Source organism: Ostrinia nubilalis, chromosome 7 (assembly GCF_963855985.1).
Source record: "Ostrinia nubilalis chromosome 7, ilOstNubi1.1, whole genome shotgun sequence".
Taxonomy (NCBI): domain Eukaryota; kingdom Metazoa; phylum Arthropoda; class Insecta; order Lepidoptera; family Crambidae; genus Ostrinia; species Ostrinia nubilalis.
Window position 1 is genome coordinate 7,484,511 of NC_087094.1, and position 20,959 is coordinate 7,505,469.

Sequence of the window (20,959 nt, forward strand, 5' to 3'; positions counted from 1 at the left end):
GCTGCGATTGTTTACAGACTGGCCACATTACAATCGACAGCATATCAGACTATTATATTTTTGTTGCAAAATAGCCTGTATTACAACGAGATAAGACTCCAACATATTTAGCTTGATGTGCTATCATCCGTACAAGGTGAGTAATTCCTTGTGACGTAATCTCAAAAAGCACCGCCTACAAATTATCAGGTAACCGCTCCGCCCACAGAAAAAACTTGAGACTTCGCAAAAAATAACAATATGGCTGTCTGTCGCAGCTTTTAACAACAGATTAAGAAAAAGGTCCAATTGATTCTATTATAATTTTACATAATAAGAGTGAATTTGAATAGGACAATATGACCCGTACCCGACCTTCTATCGTTAAATGAGTATGGTCGGTAATTGAGTTGGTCAGCGCAGGATCCGCGCCTCCCACGCCAGCGCGCCGCCTCACTACGACGACGCAGCCAGGCCGTGCGCCCGCGCAATGGGACCCAGCGGAGACCAGTGAACAAGTGCTTGTGAACAGTGCGAAAATACTTTCAGTGAAATTCCTTTCAGGTGGGTTTTGGTTTGACAGTGCATGAGAATGTATTTTACATGTAGGTAATCTAAAAGTGCAGTGAGAATTTGCAGTTAATGCATAATTCGTGTATGCAATTTCGCTTATTCAAACAAAGACGCCGTTTGAAAGGTAAAGTTACATTCCAGTTACATTGTAAAGTAAAAGGTCAAATAGATTTTAGTATTTTTCGAGGAAATCGCAATTGTTAGCTTATTCGAACCGCGTAAAATTAACTAGTGCGAATTAATTAAAAGCAAAAAGATCAAAAACATGAGCAGATATTTTCTACGTAAAACATGGAAACTCGCGTACCAATTTACATTAACATTTGAGATTTGTGTCAAATGTGTTTAAAACATAGCTAACTGATGAATGCAGGGTTTTTATCAGAGTAACATATGTTACATGTAAATATTGAAAAGAGATCATCAAATGTGGTCGGTCCCTGAGTCAAGGTCGGTGACGTCACCATGTTGTGATGGTGCAGGACATGTGGGTCGTATCAGTGACACAAAACAACTACATGCCCGTTTCCTTTGATTGCCAAAAATTTACTAGGATTTACAGCGTGGAAGATGTGTCTCTACATAGAATCACGAATTTGTTTAATCACCGTGTCATGTAATATACTATGCGATCAATCACAAGGACCATAACAAAAAGTAAGTGATAAAAAGGAGTAACAACATCCTCTCTGAAAATGGGAAAAAGTAACGAATCCAAAAACATCCTATTATCACTTTTAGGGTCTAACAATAACCCATTGCGCAGGATATAGTCATTGCAAGTATAATTGATGAAGCCGCAGCGCATGCGTCGCTAAGCGTGTTTATTGAAACGAACATCATATCCGGTGATAGTTTGGTTTCTAGACAATACACCCGTTTGGTTGCAAATGCAGGGACCCAACGTGTAGCGGTAGAACACCTGTATAGGGTATCTATAGTACCTTGTGGAGTTGTGGAACTGGTTATTCTAGAATCATAGACTTAGAACATTGGTTAGTGTCGGTTGTCTGTTTACATCCATTTGCGGTTAGGGCGTCGCTATATCTGGTTGAATGATTGATATTTGAGATAATTTCAATTCATTAACATTTAGCAACTTATTAATCATCAAAAATTATAACCATAAGTTTCTAATTTAATGCCGAGAAATGCTAACATTGCTTGATGGACAGTATGTGCCCTGAGTGACCCCTGCCTCTCAATCAGCGATTCTGCTTACGACAGGTGTCGAGCTTCATTGGAGAATCATCAATTTGAAGTATGAGCTATTCTACAATGTTGGATATTCTGTTCTCACGGTGATACGCGATTGGACGTGGTGTTCAGCGAACAGGTCGTGATTAATTAGAAAATTGCCCGTGAAACATTATCAGATGATTGCACGTGTGGGGGCCGTGTACATGTTAGTTTTAAAATTACATGGTTTTTTAAGTTTTAGATTCCATTGCAGACAAATAGGGCATTATACCAATCAAAAATATGTACGTATAAAGTATGTTATACTTGATGTTTCTGTATTCTTTACGCGTTAAATATAAGCATGAAAACTGAGCCTTGAATTCTTGATACACATTAAAGTTATCATTGATTTGGCTTTCGAAATCAAATCGTGTTTAATGTAGGTGTAAGTTGGTATGTAATGATAAGTACTTTATAAAACAATCTTTCAATAGCCTGTATCTAGATATGGATCGGTGCAAGCAAGTATTGACTACCGATGACGCATTCACCCGCATAACCCCGCATCACCAAATACGGACCTTCGACCGCCATCGGGCTTAATATCCTCTGAATAATTTACCAACCCAATTGAATTGATCAACGGTAAACCAAATACGAAATTAATTTCCGACGAACAATACCTCAGGTGACACCGTTGCCAGAATACATCAATTAGACGCTGCAATATTTGGACGTGCCAAACAAATAGCCATCGTTGTAACACTTTAGTGGACGTATAAGCAAACATGAGTTGACGATGGCCGGAATGTACACGAGAAGAAACCAATATCAACTGAAAGTAAGTTATATCACAAGTAAAATTACCTACCATCTTCTGTCGGCTTTGGGTATCCGCGTTTAGAGATTACAGCGTCTCACTCATTTAAAATCCAACGTGCGTTAAATAACGGATGGAGAGTTCAGCTCAGTTAGCTAAAAAAGCAGCAAAAGTCTAAGCAAAAAGTGTTAATCACAAATCGAGTCCGCCGGCGCCGCTCCAGCGACTCGAAATAGAAACTCAAGTCGCAAGCGCTCTTTACCAGCACTCAGGGTATCGTAAAAGATCTGGCGTTTTACTAAAATCTTTATGGGCTATTAACCAGTCTATATAGAGTTCACTGAAATTGAACTCATTAATGCGAATATCCAATCGCTTTACAGCGCAAACACTCGATATCGCAGGGCTATCATGAATTTATTGCCCCCTGCGTGTTGATACAGAATCAATAGCAGAACCACTAATATACTTATTGTTGCGTGTGTAGCGGCTACTGGAATGTACGAACAGTTAATCCGTTTTGTTTTTCGTAGGAAAGTAGGAGAAATGCGTTTCGCTTTTTAGGGCGAAGCAAATTAAGCGCAGAGTTGACAAAAAGCGCTGGCGCACTTGAAGACGTAGTCCAAATTGAAATGTCGTGTGCGGAACGGAAGGCTTTCGGCTGTTAGTTGGTCAAGTACCGGATATGTGGCAACACTGGTCGAGATGGTTGAGATCACTAGCAATTTGCTGCGCTTATTCCGACCGCGTACATATCTCTGGATTAACATTATACGCAAAATGGAAATGTCTTCCTCTCGAGATTGCATTATTATTAGTCACGTACGAAGCATAAGCTATCTTTATGATTGCCAGTCCTTCGCATACCATTAAGTACTGCATATTAAGTTTAATTCGGTCTGTATCCAAGACTTTTCTGACGTAAACCCAAGTTAAGAAGAATTAATTAAATAGCCTCGTTAAAATTCATAACAACCCAAATCCGTTAGAGCGATACGAGCTGGTATTTCACAAAAACTTGTTTAGGATTACATTTAAATGTAGAGTTAATTGGACGCCGCATTATTAAGTTAAATTTTTGTATATCCAAAATCTTAATAATGTTGGCTGTATATTTACTTATAATATTTATGGTTTTTTACATACCCAACGCTGAACCATAGCAAAATGGTAATTTCGCTTATTCTGAACTCACAAGGTTATCAAGATGCTGGGATTACCATAAGAAAGAGTCTAAATAAAGAAAGGAATATTAGCATCTTTCATAATGGCTCCTGTCTCCTCTCAAATCTTGTATTTTTCTCAATAATTTATTAAACAAGACATGTTACAAATATTGTTGTTTAATGAAGTAATATAAAAATATGACTGATCAGATTATTCAGAGTAGAAATGTTCTTAAGACTGATATAAATATGACCTTTTTATCTCGGTATTGTAAGTTCCCCATGGATGCGTTTGTGTGTTTAATTAAAGCGATCTATTTATTCCTTTAATACCAATGGTAAAAGAAAGGAATCAAATCCAACTTTACACTTGTTTACTAGGTACATTAACATATTATTATGTAATGTAGTTTTGTTTTCTGAGTCAAGCCGAAACCTACGCCAACGAAACCGCGGAACCAAAATATCCGTTTATGACTAACTAAAATCCATAACTGAATCACATATTACAATTTGACGAACAATAATTGTGACGTATCTATTTATTAATTCAATTGTTGAGTATTAATAAAATAGCTATGTATGCGGATATTCATTAAATATTACCCTATACAGCGGTTACGAAAACGAAGTACCAAACCACATAATATTAACCCTTAATTTGGCAGACTCATTATTTATCAAAAAATAAAAATACATCGTCGGATTTATGTTCTTAGGGTTATTTATAGGTCAGAAAAAAATATATAAAAAATCGGAACTTCACCAAATAGAAAAAAAACAATGTTCATCCCGATGAACACTGCCAAATATATGAAGAATTTTAACTGTTCATTGGGGTGAACATTGCCAATTTAGGGTAGCGGCATTAAATTAAAATAATTATTCATATAAAAAGTAAAATTTATATTATTAAACGCTTTTTGGTGCACAAAATAGTAAGAAATTAACTATTACCATACAATTTTGTTTGATCGTTGAGGTAAAACAATGTTTAATGTTTTTAAAGAAAAAATCATAATTTTTTGTTCATGTAACTTAAAAGTGGACAAGTCGCACTAAATAATAAAAAAACAGATCCCACATTTATAAAATATATTCTTCAGGGTTTAAATAAAAAAGTAAAAATGATTTTAATCAAAAATATTATTTGGAACTACAAACTTTGAATCTACAAACAACCGCTAAATTAAAATATGTAATTATTTTGCATGAAAATTTAGAAAACAATTATGTCCACTTTTACCAGTAACAAAACATTATTCTGATATTACATTTCATGCAATATACAGTATTAAGCTGCCAACATCCCAAACAAAATAAAAAAATCCTCTAAATAAAGAAATTAGTCCACTGAAATAAAATTAAGCAAAAATAAACGTTTCATAGCCTATTTGACAACGTTCACTGGGATGAACAATCAAAGATTATTAGTAATTTGGCAATGTTCACTGGGATGAACACTCGACTTTGACCTGGTATAACATGGCTTATTTATTAAATGAGCATTGTAAATCAATCAAGTTATTAAGCATGAACACTATGCAATACGTTAAAACCACTGTCATTACTCAATTATAATAAAAAACATGTAAAGCTTGAATAAACACCTTGACACTAAAGCCTGGTCTTCGCTATGGCCGGCATTTTGGCTAAAATTAACACTTTCAGACTGTGACTAGCACATACAAATATTTTTCTACCAAAACTTAAGTATATTTTCTAGTGAAAAAAAAAACTTACCAGAAATTAAGACGTATGCACTCGGCATATTATTTTTTTCAATTGAATGTTCATCCCAGTGAACAAAATCAAATGAAGGGTTAAGTCACGTCTTGAAACGACTATCTCGTGTTCTTTCCTATAATAAAACCGCATGAGGTTTGAATGAATTATTTATTATAATCGGACTTTCACCGACACAACAGTTATCACCAAACAACAAATAGTAATAACACGAAGATTAAAGAATCTTACGAGATCAATTATACAACTTATGATTTAGTTTCCGAGCAATTTTGTAGTAAGTGTAGGCGTGGCGTGCAATCAAACCGTCATTATTACTTACTGTGGGGGTCTACTCTGAAAAGAGATAGCATTTTATCAGCTAATTCCTCAGATCATAGAAAGAGAATAGATATGAAGTCGCGCGTAACTACAACGAGAACCAGTGTCCCCACATTTCCCCCACCACAGCTCCCACACACACATTCAACTGTGTAAAAAACAAAGCGACTGAGAGTCTACGACAACATGTGCAACCGGCTTAAAAGTGCTGTGATTGGCCAGAAGGCATGCCTTATGGCCAATCAATAGCCGCGTGACGTGACGCACACTAAGAAAACGCTAGTGAGAGAACAAAGATAAAATGGAGTCGACAAGATATCGATACTTTAAATCGCTAGGGGCAAGGCTCGAAACTGATTTCACAAAATGCTTATGTATGAAAACCTTTTTATTATTATACGTTATTATTAACTACTATCACGCATTTACTTTTTAATTATGGCGATCTGCGTACCGCATATGTTTATCAAAAATAATGCCTATATTAGGCTTGCAACTAGCTCTTATAGTAATTACATAGTTGACAGTTACTAATTACTTCTACTGTTATTTTTTTTTTGTAAACTCTTATAATCGCAAGTAACACATCATTTTTTTATTTAAAATTACCAAATAGAAAATTATAATTTACTTCTATTTATCGATAATAGGAAACCGCATTAGAACACGAGCACGGCACTATGTTACGACCGGCACATGCGGCCGTACTGTGTATTTTCACACGACAGTGGATATCGGAAGAAATTAAATACATTGCGCAGTAGTTGAGCATGACATAAAGTGGTTGCTAACTAAATCGTCAATGTACAAGTGTGTTAGAATTTTTATCACCACTGATTTCGATATCGCAGTAACTGTTACGGCACTGAGTTCGTTCGTAAAAATGTTTAGTTTTTTTAATTTATAAGCAAAATACCAATGGATTTGCAATACTTACATGTAGTAAATGACTCCATTGTTCCTGTAGTTCTTCGTTTGACTTGTTTTATTGCACGTAACGACGCATTATCCAAAATATCGGAGAACATTTCCTTAGTACGACTGAATCGCGACTAACCTAGCTACGCGGCCGATGTTCGTTTCTGGGCATATCGCGGAGACACGCGCCACGCCCCCGTTTCACATCTATTCCCTTCTATGATCTGAGGCTAATTCCATCTTTAACACTATAGGCAGTGTTCTGTAAAGTGTGAGAGAGATAGACAAGTCAGCAGAATATATCGAAATCGGTTTCTTACGGAGTAGACCCTTCGAATACCGGTAGCGTGTCGTGTAAGTTGTATAAACCACAGTACAGATTGGGAGAAACAGCGGAAGCCCCTAATTGTTAAAGCGATTAAAGATACTTTTTGTTTTAATGAAAGATAAAAAAGAAAACAAAGCTGCGTTACTTGTTTCGGCGTCTGTCCTTTCGTTCAACGAATGAGATATCGGCTTTTTAAATTTTAGTTTAGTTGTTGTTAAAGATGCGTAAAACGATTTGTAGTGCTCAGAATTACTGTGGAAAAAGCAACATAAAGCGTAACTAAAAATGAGAGTAATACATAGAAACTTAGCTTTTCGAAATTGTTAAAAATGATAATCATGGAAAATTATAAATCGCTGACAAGAAACTCAACATGCGTTTAAGTACCGTGGTTTAAGTAGCAAACACCTAATCTAAATTGAAATATAGTAAGCACTCGTCGATATTGCAAATATTTACTACATTTAGAACCAATATTTAACTAAACTAAGCAGTAACGTTTCCGATGACGCATTTTTGTCTACAAGCACTTTGAAAAGAATGAATATCTATAATATCTGAATACAATAATATTACTTTTAGAAATCTGTAGAAGTTCAGCACATGAATCACTCATTCATGACACTTAACAAAAATATTTTTAACATGCATAATAAATTATACAAAAGTGATAGTGTATCTTAAGAAGAAATAAGAATAAATTATGTAAAGCAGAATTCATCCGAGAAAGAAACTGGACGAGTTTAGAATAAGACCCAAGGAAGATGATACCCTGAATTTTGGATCAAGCACTAACTGGAAAAACTCGACTCATTGCCCATTACCGAATCTTTAATGTATTGTTTGCCTTAAGTCTAATTTTATATGTTATTTCCCTATTGCTTAAGCTATTTACCAATATATTACTCATTTATTTACAATAATAGATCGTCAGCACATCGAACCCTTAATATTGTTTGCCACTCGTTTCAACTTTTGCACCATAATAAACCCATTAGTGAAGTTAATGGTTAGTCATTTTTACAAACTTTTATTTTGTTCTTTGTAGAGCTGATATTGTTTCCTCCTACCATTTACAAGATACATATCTAAAATACAGAATACGTTGAGCCATGAATCACTCACATTTGAAACTTACATAAACACACTCAAAATACATAATAATAATGCAAAAGCGAAGGGGTTACTGATAGACTAATGTGAATAAGTGCTTATTGACAAGCAGAGATGAGTCAAGTCGTCTTCAAGGTTTGATTTTATGACAGCATTTGTAAATGAAGGGGCATGTGGAGTCATTCAATAATTACTTTCAAATACTCTTGAATCTGTAGGTTTCTTAGGAACGTAGCGACGCAATTTTAACAAATATCTAATTGTCTAGATATCATGTACTGTATGTGCTTTTTAAAGTTAAAGTGCAAATAAATAAATTATGTTTATACTTTTCAAAAGCGGCTTTATATGACCCGTGTAAATCACTGATAACCAGTACATTAAGGTTTGATTGAAATTACAAGGTCATGTTTATGAGAGAGGATGGGGAGTGCCGATGCTGTACTGCTCTTTGCTGATAATTATCTTTGACACTTGAACCAAATGCCAAGGATGAAAAAGCAAATGATATGATAACATCAGCTTGTATTTTGTTTTACAACAACTCGTGTACAGTCGACTGCACATCGGACTATGCATTTTTTTTTTCAAAATAGTCTGAATTATAACGTGATAGGGCTCCACCGTGTTTAACTTTTTGTGCTGCCATTTGTACATTGTTCGTGGGCAAATGTTTATTGAACTATTCAAGAAAATATTGGATTAGCACCGATTTATCTCGTATCACGATATCCATTTACGTCAATATTATAGTGATAATGCTATTTAGCTTCTGTCTGTATTCTTGTTTATAGTTAAATTTTCAGTTGTTTTATTATTTGCTTATTCGAATAATCCCTGATTTTTAAAGGAGACAATGTTTTGAAAATAATATTATACCTCTGTTGGTTGGTATTTATTTACCTAATAAAATAAATTAAAAGTTAATGGACCTTCCAGTGTGTTACCAGTGATAACTTATGGCTCGGAAACGTGGCCTCTCACTATAGGCCTTATACAGAAGCTCAAAGTTGCACAGCGTGCTATGGAGAGGGCTATGCTTGGTGTTTCTTTGCGAGATCGAATCAGAAATGAGGAGATCCGTAAACGAACCAAAGTCGCTGACATAGCCCGACGTATTAGCAAGCTGAAGTGGCAATGGGCAGGGCACATAGTACGCAGAACTGACGGCCGATGGGGCAGAAAGGTTCTGGAATGGAGGCCGCGTACCGGAAAACGCAGCGTGGGACGTCCACCTACAAGGTGGACCGACGACATCGTAAAGGTAGCAGGGAAGCGCTGGACGCAGGCCGCTACCAATCGATCAACATGGAAAGCATTGGGGGAGGCCTATGTTCAGCAGTGGACGTCCTGTGGCTGAAATGATGATGATGATGATGATGGACCTTCCAGTTTATTGTTATGGCATCACAATTGCATACAAATGTTTTATTTTAAAACCATCGTAAAACTCATCTATTCTGTGGTTTTAAACAAAACATTGACAAGTCAGACAAGTAATCGCTGTTCGAACGAAAAGTTGCAGAGACAGTAGACGCCGTTGGATGGATCCTAATTTATTAACCAGTTTCATTATCACTGGTCCCATAAAGCAGACGATTAATCAAAGGCTTACCGCACGGCCGGTTATACAATTTGAATCGAAAAAAGATAGTTTTGAAAGTTGTCGTTATTAGATTTGAGAATGCACCTGTACACGGTATTCTTTGTAATGTTGAATCTAAAAGTTTCATTTCATCCATTCATCTTCATAAACTTTGGCGTTTATGTAATTAATTACTTAGTGGGATCCGGTCTGAATAAAATCGGAACGAAAATATTGTTGTGCTATGTTAATTATTTAACACATGCGGCTAAGTGTTTTTTTCAACAAATATAAAAATCTGATCTCAAAAAATTACCTAATAAAGTACCTAAAGCAATTTTATACGTTGAAAGCGTGGTGCAGAATGAAGAGCAACTTATGGATGGCCGCGTCCGAGGATAGTGGTCAATTTATGCTTTCATCTTTACTGCTCTACACATAAGAGACAAAGTTGCCCGAGCAATTATTCAATAAAAGAACATGTGGGGCATCTCATCGCGTTCCAATGGGCGGGCACTGCTATTGTTTGGTGTAAACGGTTTATGGCTCTTTGAACTTTTCGTTGATTTTCCTCTGTTTTGGCGATAAGGCAACTGGTGGGGCACGAGGCGAACTATACTGGTCCGGCACGTCACGCTCACATATGAATAATACGAAACAACATCATATTACGTTAATAGTGAAGAGGACACGGAGCTTTTGGCACTAATTATTGATTTTAGGTATTCTATACCTACAGTTCGACAATAGCTGAACTGACCAAAGATCTCGCGCGGCGCGGAATCGAACCCCTTCATCAGAGAGGAAGCATGATGACTCAAGCTAAAATAAATAAGTAGATAGCGAAACTTCATAATAATTAAAATATCTTTTATTCGAACACATTTTTTCGCAATTATCTCGTCAAAGCCTAATCTCCTTCTCAAGTTATTTTATGTTCTGAAACAAAACTAAGTTTGTATGTGTTATTCATCCCATGTTAAGAGATTCAGACGATGTTGTTTTACGCAGTATACCGTCTTAATCCTTATGCTAAACAGTGGACGGCCAAGGCAAGGCTTAGTTACGGTGTATTCAAAGTTAAGCCAAAGACAAATAACCTTCTTTAGTAATCCGACAAGCGAACTATACTAGTCATATTAGTTTGAATGTGTACATACATATTTCTAACACACCATTAGTCACCGTTTGCGATGCAGATCTGATGTAATGAACTTAAGTATCATACTCGCCTACACTAATACTTTAAATGCAAAAGCAGTTTACAATTAGTTATGTTTTCACGGTGAAATTTAGTAATCAATTTTGAAATGAAATAGGTCATGAAAATTTCTATTGGGCGGCACCATTAAGTATGTCTATGATGAAATAAAATAATAAGCACTTAGGCACTAAGAGAAGTTTCTCATATACCTTCTAGCTATTAATAAAGACTGCTACAAATCAAATCGATGTTTACGCAAACAAATCCGTTACCAGCCGAGTGCTTAGCATGCAAATTGTAAAACAGTAATGCACACAGCGGTATACCGATTCATCTTCAAACAGCAATTATAGTGCAATAAAATCAAGCACAAATTGGGAGCTATAAAAGAACTCGGTGAAATGCTATTATGCGATCTAAGATCAACACAGAAAGCGCATTGTCGAGGAAATGCAGTGTAACGGTAAAGCTCTGGTATACAATTAAGAATAACATAATAGAGAGCGCAAATCGGTCCAATTACACGATTCAGGTGAGAGGCGTGAGGCACGCGCGTAGCATTAATTTTATGGCACCGCACCGGGAGAAAATTGGAATAATGGCCCCTTCATTATTGCTGCCGTAGAGTAAATATTAGGTTAACTTCCATGGAAAGAGCTCATTTAATGCAATGACATCATCCGAATTCACTATTAGGCAGTACTGACTGGGCATTTAGTGGTAATATAGAGAGCATGCCTGCATACGTGTAAAGAATAAGGACAGAATAAGTACCACTGTTATGATTTATTGACTATGAAAGTTTCAAACAGGTGTCACCAAGAAACATGCTGAAAAGAAAATAAACTCTTTAACTGCAAAATACACTTTATACACCCTTAAATCTAAAAAAACATCATAAGAAGATCAATATTAACGTTAATCCGTAGCTATTATCGCTCAACAGATTAAACATCAAATAACGGAATATGTAGATGCCAATCATATGGCCGCTTCACACGAGAATGTTTGTACAACCACTTAACAATTTTAATTAAATCGGCATGTAGACTTAAGCGCTTAGTCTGTGTGATCTATTCTTTGGAAAGTACCAATAATAGCTGCTATAAAAGTTAAATAACGTACACAGACGTTGAAACCAATTGCTCGGGTGCGCCAAAGTTCACCTAAATTTTCAACTCCGAAAATTGGAAGTCCGAAAATGTTCTTCCTAAAATTTTTCATCCTAACAATCACAATTCCTAACTACTCTGTCTCTAATGTTCATAATTCCGAATCATTCAACTTCATAATGTCATTAGCAATAAACATCTATTATACTTTTATTTGTTCTCCTAGATTTTCTAAACATAACCATATTTTACACTATTATTCAGTCATATCTTTTTTGTTTAGATTTCTTTCTTTGACGATATATTAAAGTTCAAGTTTGTTGGCATTAGCACGTATACTTGAGTCCCGCTCCAGTCATTCAGTCAAGTTCCAGAAACGAATCGGTCCTATTCATAATTATTGGTTTAGGTTAGGTTAGAACTGTGACCACAACGCACCAGCCGAGCGAGCGAAGCCAGAGTCCCGCTCCAGTCATTCAGTCAAGTTCCAGAAACGAATCGGTCCTATTCATAATTATTGGTTTAGGTTAGGTTAGAACTGTGACCACAACGCACGAGCCGAGCGAGCGAAGCCAGAGTCCCGCTCCAGTCATTCAGTCAAGTTCCAGAAACGAATCGGTCTATTCATTATTATTGGTTTAGGTTAGGTTAGAACTGTGGCCTTACGTTTCATTCGCGAAGAACGTACTTCTGTACGTAGTATTTATTATTATTCTATGGTATGAGTGAAAATATTATGGTAATGTTTAGGGATAAAAGTGTTATGATAAAAAACAGTAGGAGTTTAAATATATTTACATAAATGATATTATTAATTACAATTTTCGGAAACATGAGTGTTATGAACATCGCCGGTAGCACTACAAATAGTATGAATGAAAACTTTAGGATGAAAAATTTTAGGAAGAGTGATCATTCGGATTTAAAATCGTTAGGAAGAACAATTTCGGGTAAATAACTTTAGGTGAGCCAATATGGACCCCAATTGCTCACTCAAAACATTGACCATATGGTATTATTAATTAATTAGATTAATTAAAGCCAATTGATCGACCCGTTTAAACTCCACTTTCGAGTACTACATAGTACTAAAACAATTAACTTCAATGAGAAAATTGGTTCAAAAATATTGTTTTCTCGTTTCCAGATGCCAGTGTAACGTAAGCCATGACGCGGGACACTTACGAGATGAACTCGAATCGCCTGTCGCGAGGTAGTTCCCTGTTCGGGACAGATCCTCAGACGCAGCTTAGGACAGCTCTCCGGACCAATGACTACTCAACTTTCAAGAAACTCGTCAGCTACGGAGCCGTCGACCTGGACCACGTCTATCAGTATCCAGACTACAAATCCTGCCTAGAGCTAGCACTCTCGGAACCAGGCAAAGAACAGTTCGTCAAACTTCTGCTAAGCCACGAAGTTAGCGTCAACAATCTCAATGAAACCCACGGCGCTGCACCGATTCATTTCGCCGTAGAAAGTGGTAATCTGGAAGGACTCAGAGCCTTGTTGGAAGACGACCGCATTGATGTCAACATCAAAAGTAAAGGAAACACAGCATTACTTTTGGCAATAAAGAAAATTGAAGATTTAGAAGATGATCGGGAACATGATTTGGTTATTTATGAAGATATGATAGAACTGCTATTAAAAACTGGGTGCAATCCTAACTCGCCAGACTCAAAAGGGATCACTCCAGTTTACTCAGCGGCTAAACAAGGTCTTGAGAGAGTGATCACTCTTATTTTGGATTATGCAAAGGATCCCGTTGACTTAGATACGTATAAAGACAGGAGAGGAAAATCAGCGCGTTATTTTCTGAAAGAAGCTTTTCCACACTTACTAGCTAAGTTCGATTCCTTTGGGGAAGTTATCGAAACCATTGACAACGACAAATTATTTTCATATCTCAGTAGACACGAGGAAGAAAATTTTATTCGAGATTTTACTATGCTAGTCAACAAGAACGAACACCGCCCTGCACTATCGGCGAACAATGGTATGAACACTATGTTACAATTGGCTACAGAGAAAGGCTTTGAAAGAGTTGTCAACACGCTACTCTCCTCGGGCGCTGACCCCAATGCTACATGTTCAGGAAACACATACAGACCCATCGCAATCGCCTGTCAAAATGGATATTACAAAATCTTAAAAAAGTTTGTTGAAAATGAATCTACTTTGTTTGATCAAGTAAACGGCGAATCCTTGATTCAAATAACAATTAAGGGCATGAGATTAAATGCCAAAAACTCCAACAGTGATCATAAAGGTTGTTTAGAAATTTTATTCAAACACCCTAAAATCAACATTAATGTTAATTATCCAGATCTAAAAGACAATACAGCACTACATTATGCAGCAAGAAATGGTGATTCTGATACAGTACTGGAATTGTTAAGAAATGGAGCCTGTATTGGCTTGAGAAATAAATTTAATGAACCTCCGCTGGCAGACATCAATGCAAAAACACTGGAGACATATTTAGACGAATGTATCACTACAAATGGCGAACGACCTAGCGACGATGATTACGAAATACACTTGAAATACAGCTTCCTTGTTTACCCCAATAACTCACTTGAAAACGAACTAAGTAAGCCTTTAATGGACAATGCTAACAACAACATCAAAGAATACGATGCAATTTTGGCACCAGAAACCGATGCTTTGTTGTACATGACCCGAAACGACGAATTAAAACAGCTACTAAAACATCCAGTAATCACGAGCTTTTTATATTTAAAGTGGCAGAGAATAAGCTGTCTCTTTTTTGCAAATATCACTTTCTACTCTCTTTTTTGGTTGTGTCTCATCTTATACATAATATTAGGGTATGGCGTTGAAAATAAGCAATCTATTTCTAATTCAATCGAAATACTAAATGCCGTGACTCATGTTGGTGCAATTATTGGTTTCATAATGCTCATAATACGTGAACTATTTCAATTGATAGTATCCCCAAGCAAATACTTACAGAGCATAGAAAATTGGATGGAGATAGCACTGATATTCGTAACAGCCTGGATTGTATGCTACGACTCCGCCGCAGCGTCGACCAAGCAACAACTATCTGCTATAGCAATTTTGTTATCATCTGCTGAACTAGTTCTCCTCATTGGCCAATTTCCTACACTATCTACAAACATCGTGATGCTGAAAACTGTTTCGTGGAACTTCTTCAAGTTTTTGCTATGGTATTGCATTTTAATAATTGCATTTGCGTTAAGTTTTTACACATTATTTAGAGAAGATAACGAGGAAGATCAAACCCCGCCTAATCCTAATAATACTGGGAAGGAAGAAGAAGAGGAAGACTTTTTCGAAGACCCTGGAAGATCTCTATTCAAGACGATTGTCATGTTGACAGGGGAGTTCGATGCCGGGTCCATAAAGTTCAGTACATTCCCAGTGACCAGTCATATAATATTTATGGTATTCGTCTTCATGATTCCGATCGTGTTGTTCAATCTATTGAATGGCTTAGCTGTCAGCGACACACAAGAAATCAGAGCAGATGCCGAATTAGTTGGTCACATTTCTCGAATAAGGTTAATATCGTATTTTGAAAGTGTACTAATTGGCAGCATTCATACTACAGCCTCGCGATGGTGGTTTTGGCCGTCTTGTTTGGAGAACTTGCACAGCATAAAACAGAAATTGTTGAAACCTGTTGCGAAACGCGTATGTTTGTTTCCAAACTTTTTGCCCAAATACAGGATTATTGTGAAACCAAATAATGACAATAAGATTGAAATTCCTCACGCGGAACCTTTGGGGAAGTTTGGAGACGATTATGAAGATATTGAAGGCGGTGGATGCTGTTTTGAGCGCTGTCAGAAATATAAATTAGATCGAAAGATTGTGAAAAATGCTAAAATTGTAATAAGCAACAAAACAAATGAGACAGAATTCGACGAGATAAAGAACAAATTGACACAAACCGAGTTGAAATTGGAGAATGTCGAAAGTATCCTCAAGAAAGTGCTGCAAAAGTTGGAAACTCAACAAAAGTATTAAAATATATGATGCGCCTTATTATTAAGAGCCATTTTACATTTTCGTGCGAATTTCTAAGATTTTGAAAGCATGAATTACTATCTTAAGCAACACCCAGAGTTTATTTAATAACTGCGAAAGATAGGTCAATCTTTGGTGTTGACCATTAATGAAACGGATTTACTAAAACTCTTTTGCTTAATTCTCAGTGCCCCATCTCCCACAACCATTTTACGGAAAAATTGCCGCAGACTCTATTTCAAAGTCCTGTATCTATTATTTATGCTCATATAACAAGCTTAAAAATATATAGTATTCATCGGACATATATTCTTGTAGTACATTAATGAAATAGATTCTTGAATTTCATTACCATTATTGAGTAAAGTCTAAAAATAATTTGGCAAATTTGAAGATTAACGTCACATTTTGATCGTAGTTTTTGGTTTAAAAACACATCAATAACTGCAAAAAAAGTATCCCAAAATAAAGAATATTCATTGTAGAATTGATTTCTACAGTTATTGTTTAAATATTATTAACCACTTTGTCAAAATATTGATGTGAATATCAGTATAAATTACAATGCGCAAGCCGACATCGATTAGTATGGCGCGAGCGCCCGTCAAGGCAGGACCTGTGTCATTTTTCCCGCCATGACGTTTACGTGCGTTCGTGTCGTGAAGCGGTGATTTATACGGCAACCAAATACATTTGATACTATGCCTAGAGGTCCCTGTTTCCAGTCGGCCGTTTGGTGTAGTGGTTTGTAACGGACTAATATGCCGAGAGGTCCCGGGTTCGATTCCCGGCCGAGCAGAAATTGAAATGATGAATTTTAATTTATTTGACGGGTCATCATTATGTATGTATTTAATTTAATTAATAAATTATATAAAAGTATGTAAGTGGTATATCCATTAAGTTAGCACCCTTAACACAAGCACATTAGATGCTTACTTTGGGACTAGATGTCGTTGTGAAATTGTCCAAAGATTTGTTTATTTATTTATCCGCTTTGAGTTTTGTTTCGTGAAGAAGAAAAAGAAGCGTTTTGTTTCGAGAGGAAAGTTTTGTTTAGAATAGATTAACAATTATTTGCATAAAATATGGTACATGTTGTTAAATCTATACTAATAAAAGAGGAAAGATTTCATTATTTGTTTGTTTGGAGGAAATAGGCTCCGAAAAAAAATTCTTTCGCGATTAGAATCCTAAATTTTTTCTATGTAGGATATAAAATATTTTCAAAAACTTTAGTCCAAAATCTTCGATAAATTGGACGTTTAATAAATAAATTAGATAACATATTCATATTTTTTTTGTTTCCAGTACGATTTAATTACTAGTTTTTCAGAAATTCTATGATTTAACTAAAGTGTTTATATATTTTTATGCATAACACCGGTCAACAAAAAAAAATTGCATAACACCGGTCAACAAAAAAAAAATTTTTTTTTGCGCATGGATTTTACTTAATATATTCTGTTTATACATATAAGCAAATTTATATAAAAAGTGCGATTACAAATCGAAAATATTTGCTTTTTAAAGAGTTATAGCGATTTGAATTTTCCATCTTCATAATAGAATATCTTTAAAGATACACGTCACATTCTCATTGGGATATATTTATAGATAATTATGGGGGCTTATTCGCAAGAACAAGGGGTACGCTTTCATCAAAATATAGTGGGATTTGAGAGACGACGTTACCAAGGCCAGTAAACTGAAAGCATGATAGGGTTAGATTTTTATGAGAAAAATCTTCTATGGAACATTACAGGAAATTAGAACTTTTCATTTTTAATAAATATTTGGACTCTATTTTAAATTTTCTCTTGTGAGAATGAATCTTAAATGGATGTTTGGTATGTTTTAATAATTAGAAAGAATAAAAGAAAGAAAGAAAAAAATATATTTAGCAACAAATTAAACCATCTCTATGTTCATGTTTCATACATTCATTGATATGATATTTTCTGTTTTTGGGCATCTCCCTTTAGTTTCTGTGATCTGTGCTTGCTTCGAAGTTGATATTATCAATTAAATATTCCTTAGTGCTTTTGATTTAAATATTTTTTTTATTTTGACACGTGTTTGAAAAATCAAGATCAGATTGCAATAAAATAACAAGTGAAAACGTAACATTGCATTGTATTGTCGATGATACTGAATAAACATTTTTTCTTTCTTTCTTTCTTTCTTTCAACTCGCAATGTCTCAATATTGATGAGGAGATTCTATTGAAAAGTCTGTATTCATTCCTAGGATTCCCCTAAAACCATCAAATTCAAGAGAATTCAAGAGAGTGCAGTTTCCCATCTCATGCTCAGGGGCCACGGTTTAAAATAACGTGGTTGCATAGAGCCTACAACGGGCAACGTGTGCTGCTCTACTAATTTTCGATACAAAAGCAAGTGTTGGCGCCCTCACGACTTTAGCGGAGTGCCTTATGGTAGCAGGAGTAGACTTAAGGGAAATCTATGCTTCTCCGATGGCCACTTGTATGTAGCATGCTCCAGAGGATAGGGATGGATAAGCGTCGCTGTCGCTGGCGACAGGGTCTTTGATTCAAGGTTCATGGCGTAGGTCTCAGGCAAAATGAAATCCACTCGTAGAAATAAGAAACTCAGTGTATTCACGTGAATAATTACACACAGCACTAGAGTCGTATCGGAACTGAGTGAACCAACGGTTTTGAATAGGAACGTCCGACCCGAGTGATAGTTGAACACAGACTGCCTAATACTGCTGTACTGTACTGTAAAGTTTCATCAAACTCTCTTCAGCAGTTTTTGCGTGAAAGAGTAACAAACATCCAGACATCCACACAAACTTTCGTATTTATAATATTAGTAAGACTAGTAAGATGAATTATTTTAGTTATTTGTTGAATAATAATATTATTATTTATTTATTTATTTCTTAGCTCTGTCTGATAATGGATCTGGAGAATATACAATTGCAATTGGAACTCCATTGCAACTCCGTAACAAAACAATAGAACCCTATGGTGATTGGGCTTGTGTGATTCGCCTTGACGAATACTTTAACCCTAAATGATATCCAGGGTCCGATGATGGAGCTGTAAGGGGGCAATTTTTTTTCCACTATGTGACTGTCTTTATTTTGTACTTAATATATATTTTACTTAATATACCTATTCGTGTTTCAATATTAATCGAAATATAAAAATCTTTAAAGGACTAAATAAACTTTAACTATTAAAATTTTAAATTAATTTATCAAGTTTTAATACCTTATTCTACCTTAAAATTAATAACTTATTAAGTCTTAATACGGTCACGGCTCAAGATTTTTTTGTCCATTTCGGCGTTCTTTTTACTCTTTTTACGTTGCGTTGACAGTTCGTACCTAAATTCGCGCGGAATATTTTTGTGAAATGGCTCTTAAGTTTGACAATTCCATACGCACATAAGTATTATAGATATAAAAATTAATTTAAATTAAGCTTTTTTAATAGTAGGTATATTAATTTTTTTAAATGTTTAACTCATCATGTGCATTTATATTCTGATTTATAACAAGCTGGTTTTTATTTATTGTATTTTTAAAATAACTTTTATCTCATACGATAACACTGGCTTTTGTGAGCTTTTTATGATGTCATTCAAATAAATATTAATTAATTTATGTCAATATTTTGAGTTATTCGTCATCTCGCACCTCTAAAGATGCTAGTTGGCACCTTCTGTTTTTTATGTCATCAACTCGCACCTTTTTGAAATCTGACGTGTTTATGTATAGTCATCTAAGTACAAAAATGTTTTAATAAATGACTTAAAGGAATGTGTAAGCCACTTGCAATGAGTTGAGTTTAATAATAAAACAAAATGTACTTTTCAGATAGGTTTATATTCTAAATCAACATGCTAATAAATGTAAATCGGGAAGAAACAAATTATCAACAACTAGCGGCCGCGTGGACCTCGTTTAATTACTAATGATGATGATAGATGGAGTTTCACGGCTTCCCCCGCATGAATAATTTACGAACGTCAAATTTTTTGTCCAGCGCTGTAGATTTTAACCAGTGACGATAGATGGCGCTTTTTACCCACGTCTTATTTATTTATTGAAATTTAGTTGGTCACATATCGTCATAAATTATAGCCTATATGTTAATCTGGGTTATAAACAATAATACTGTAAATTTTGAACAAAATCCGTTCAGTAGTTTTTGCATGAAAGAGTAACAAACATTCAGACATCATGACATCATCCAAACTTTCGCATTTATAATATTAGTAGGAAGTAGGATATCACAATGTCCTGAGGATAACTAATACCTAGTATGTAAATTGTCTACTAATATTTAAGTAGGTATATTTAAAAACAAAGCTAGATTTCTAGCTATTTAGTAATGGCGAATTATAATAAGTCAAGCCGCAGATATTTTTTTTTGCCACGGCATCTAACCTCAGATTTTATAACTAAGCCACGGGATATTAAAAGGCTTCAAATATATTAATTCGCGTTCTTTTAAATGCCACCTAAATATCCCAAAGAAAGTGTCAAATGAAGAACAACAATTATTATTACCAATTTTACAATTAACTAACAATTTACATTGTACAGCTTTAACAAACAATAATAAAAAAAATTGTTCAAGCTTGAACTAGAGAACATCAAATCTTATAAATTTAGCTTCTGAAATAATACATTCGTATTCTTTTAACATGAAAAATGGCCAGGCAATGAAAATGTACAGTGGGAAATGCTTGGAACATAATTTTTAACATTGTAACTTTGTTTGGATTAGCTAGTTAGGGGATGAACATTATCAAAAGTTCTCCACCGCAGCCTTTGAAGGTCTCATTTTTGGGTTTTTCGCTTATATGTCAAAAACTATCTAAATAAAAAACCAAGCATCCTAGCGATATGAATAC

The 20,959-nt window shown here is 35.3% G+C and overlaps 2 protein-coding genes across 2 annotated transcripts in view; one reads left to right on the forward strand and one right to left on the reverse strand.

Annotated features, from left to right (window-relative positions):
- LOC135073482 (gamma-tubulin complex component 2-like) overlaps positions 1-20,959 on the reverse strand; it is a 38,018-nt gene that overhangs the window by 6,477 nt on the left and 10,582 nt on the right. The window lies entirely within an intron of this gene.
- Positions 427-16,089, forward strand: LOC135073165 (transient receptor potential cation channel protein painless). The gene is made up of 2 exons (XM_063967217.1): positions 427-543; positions 13,195-16,089. Exon 2 carries the CDS (start codon positions 13,215-13,217, stop codon positions 16,065-16,067), a length of 2,853 nt encoding a protein of 950 aa, XP_063823287.1. The 5' UTR covers positions 427-543; positions 13,195-13,214; the 3' UTR covers positions 16,068-16,089.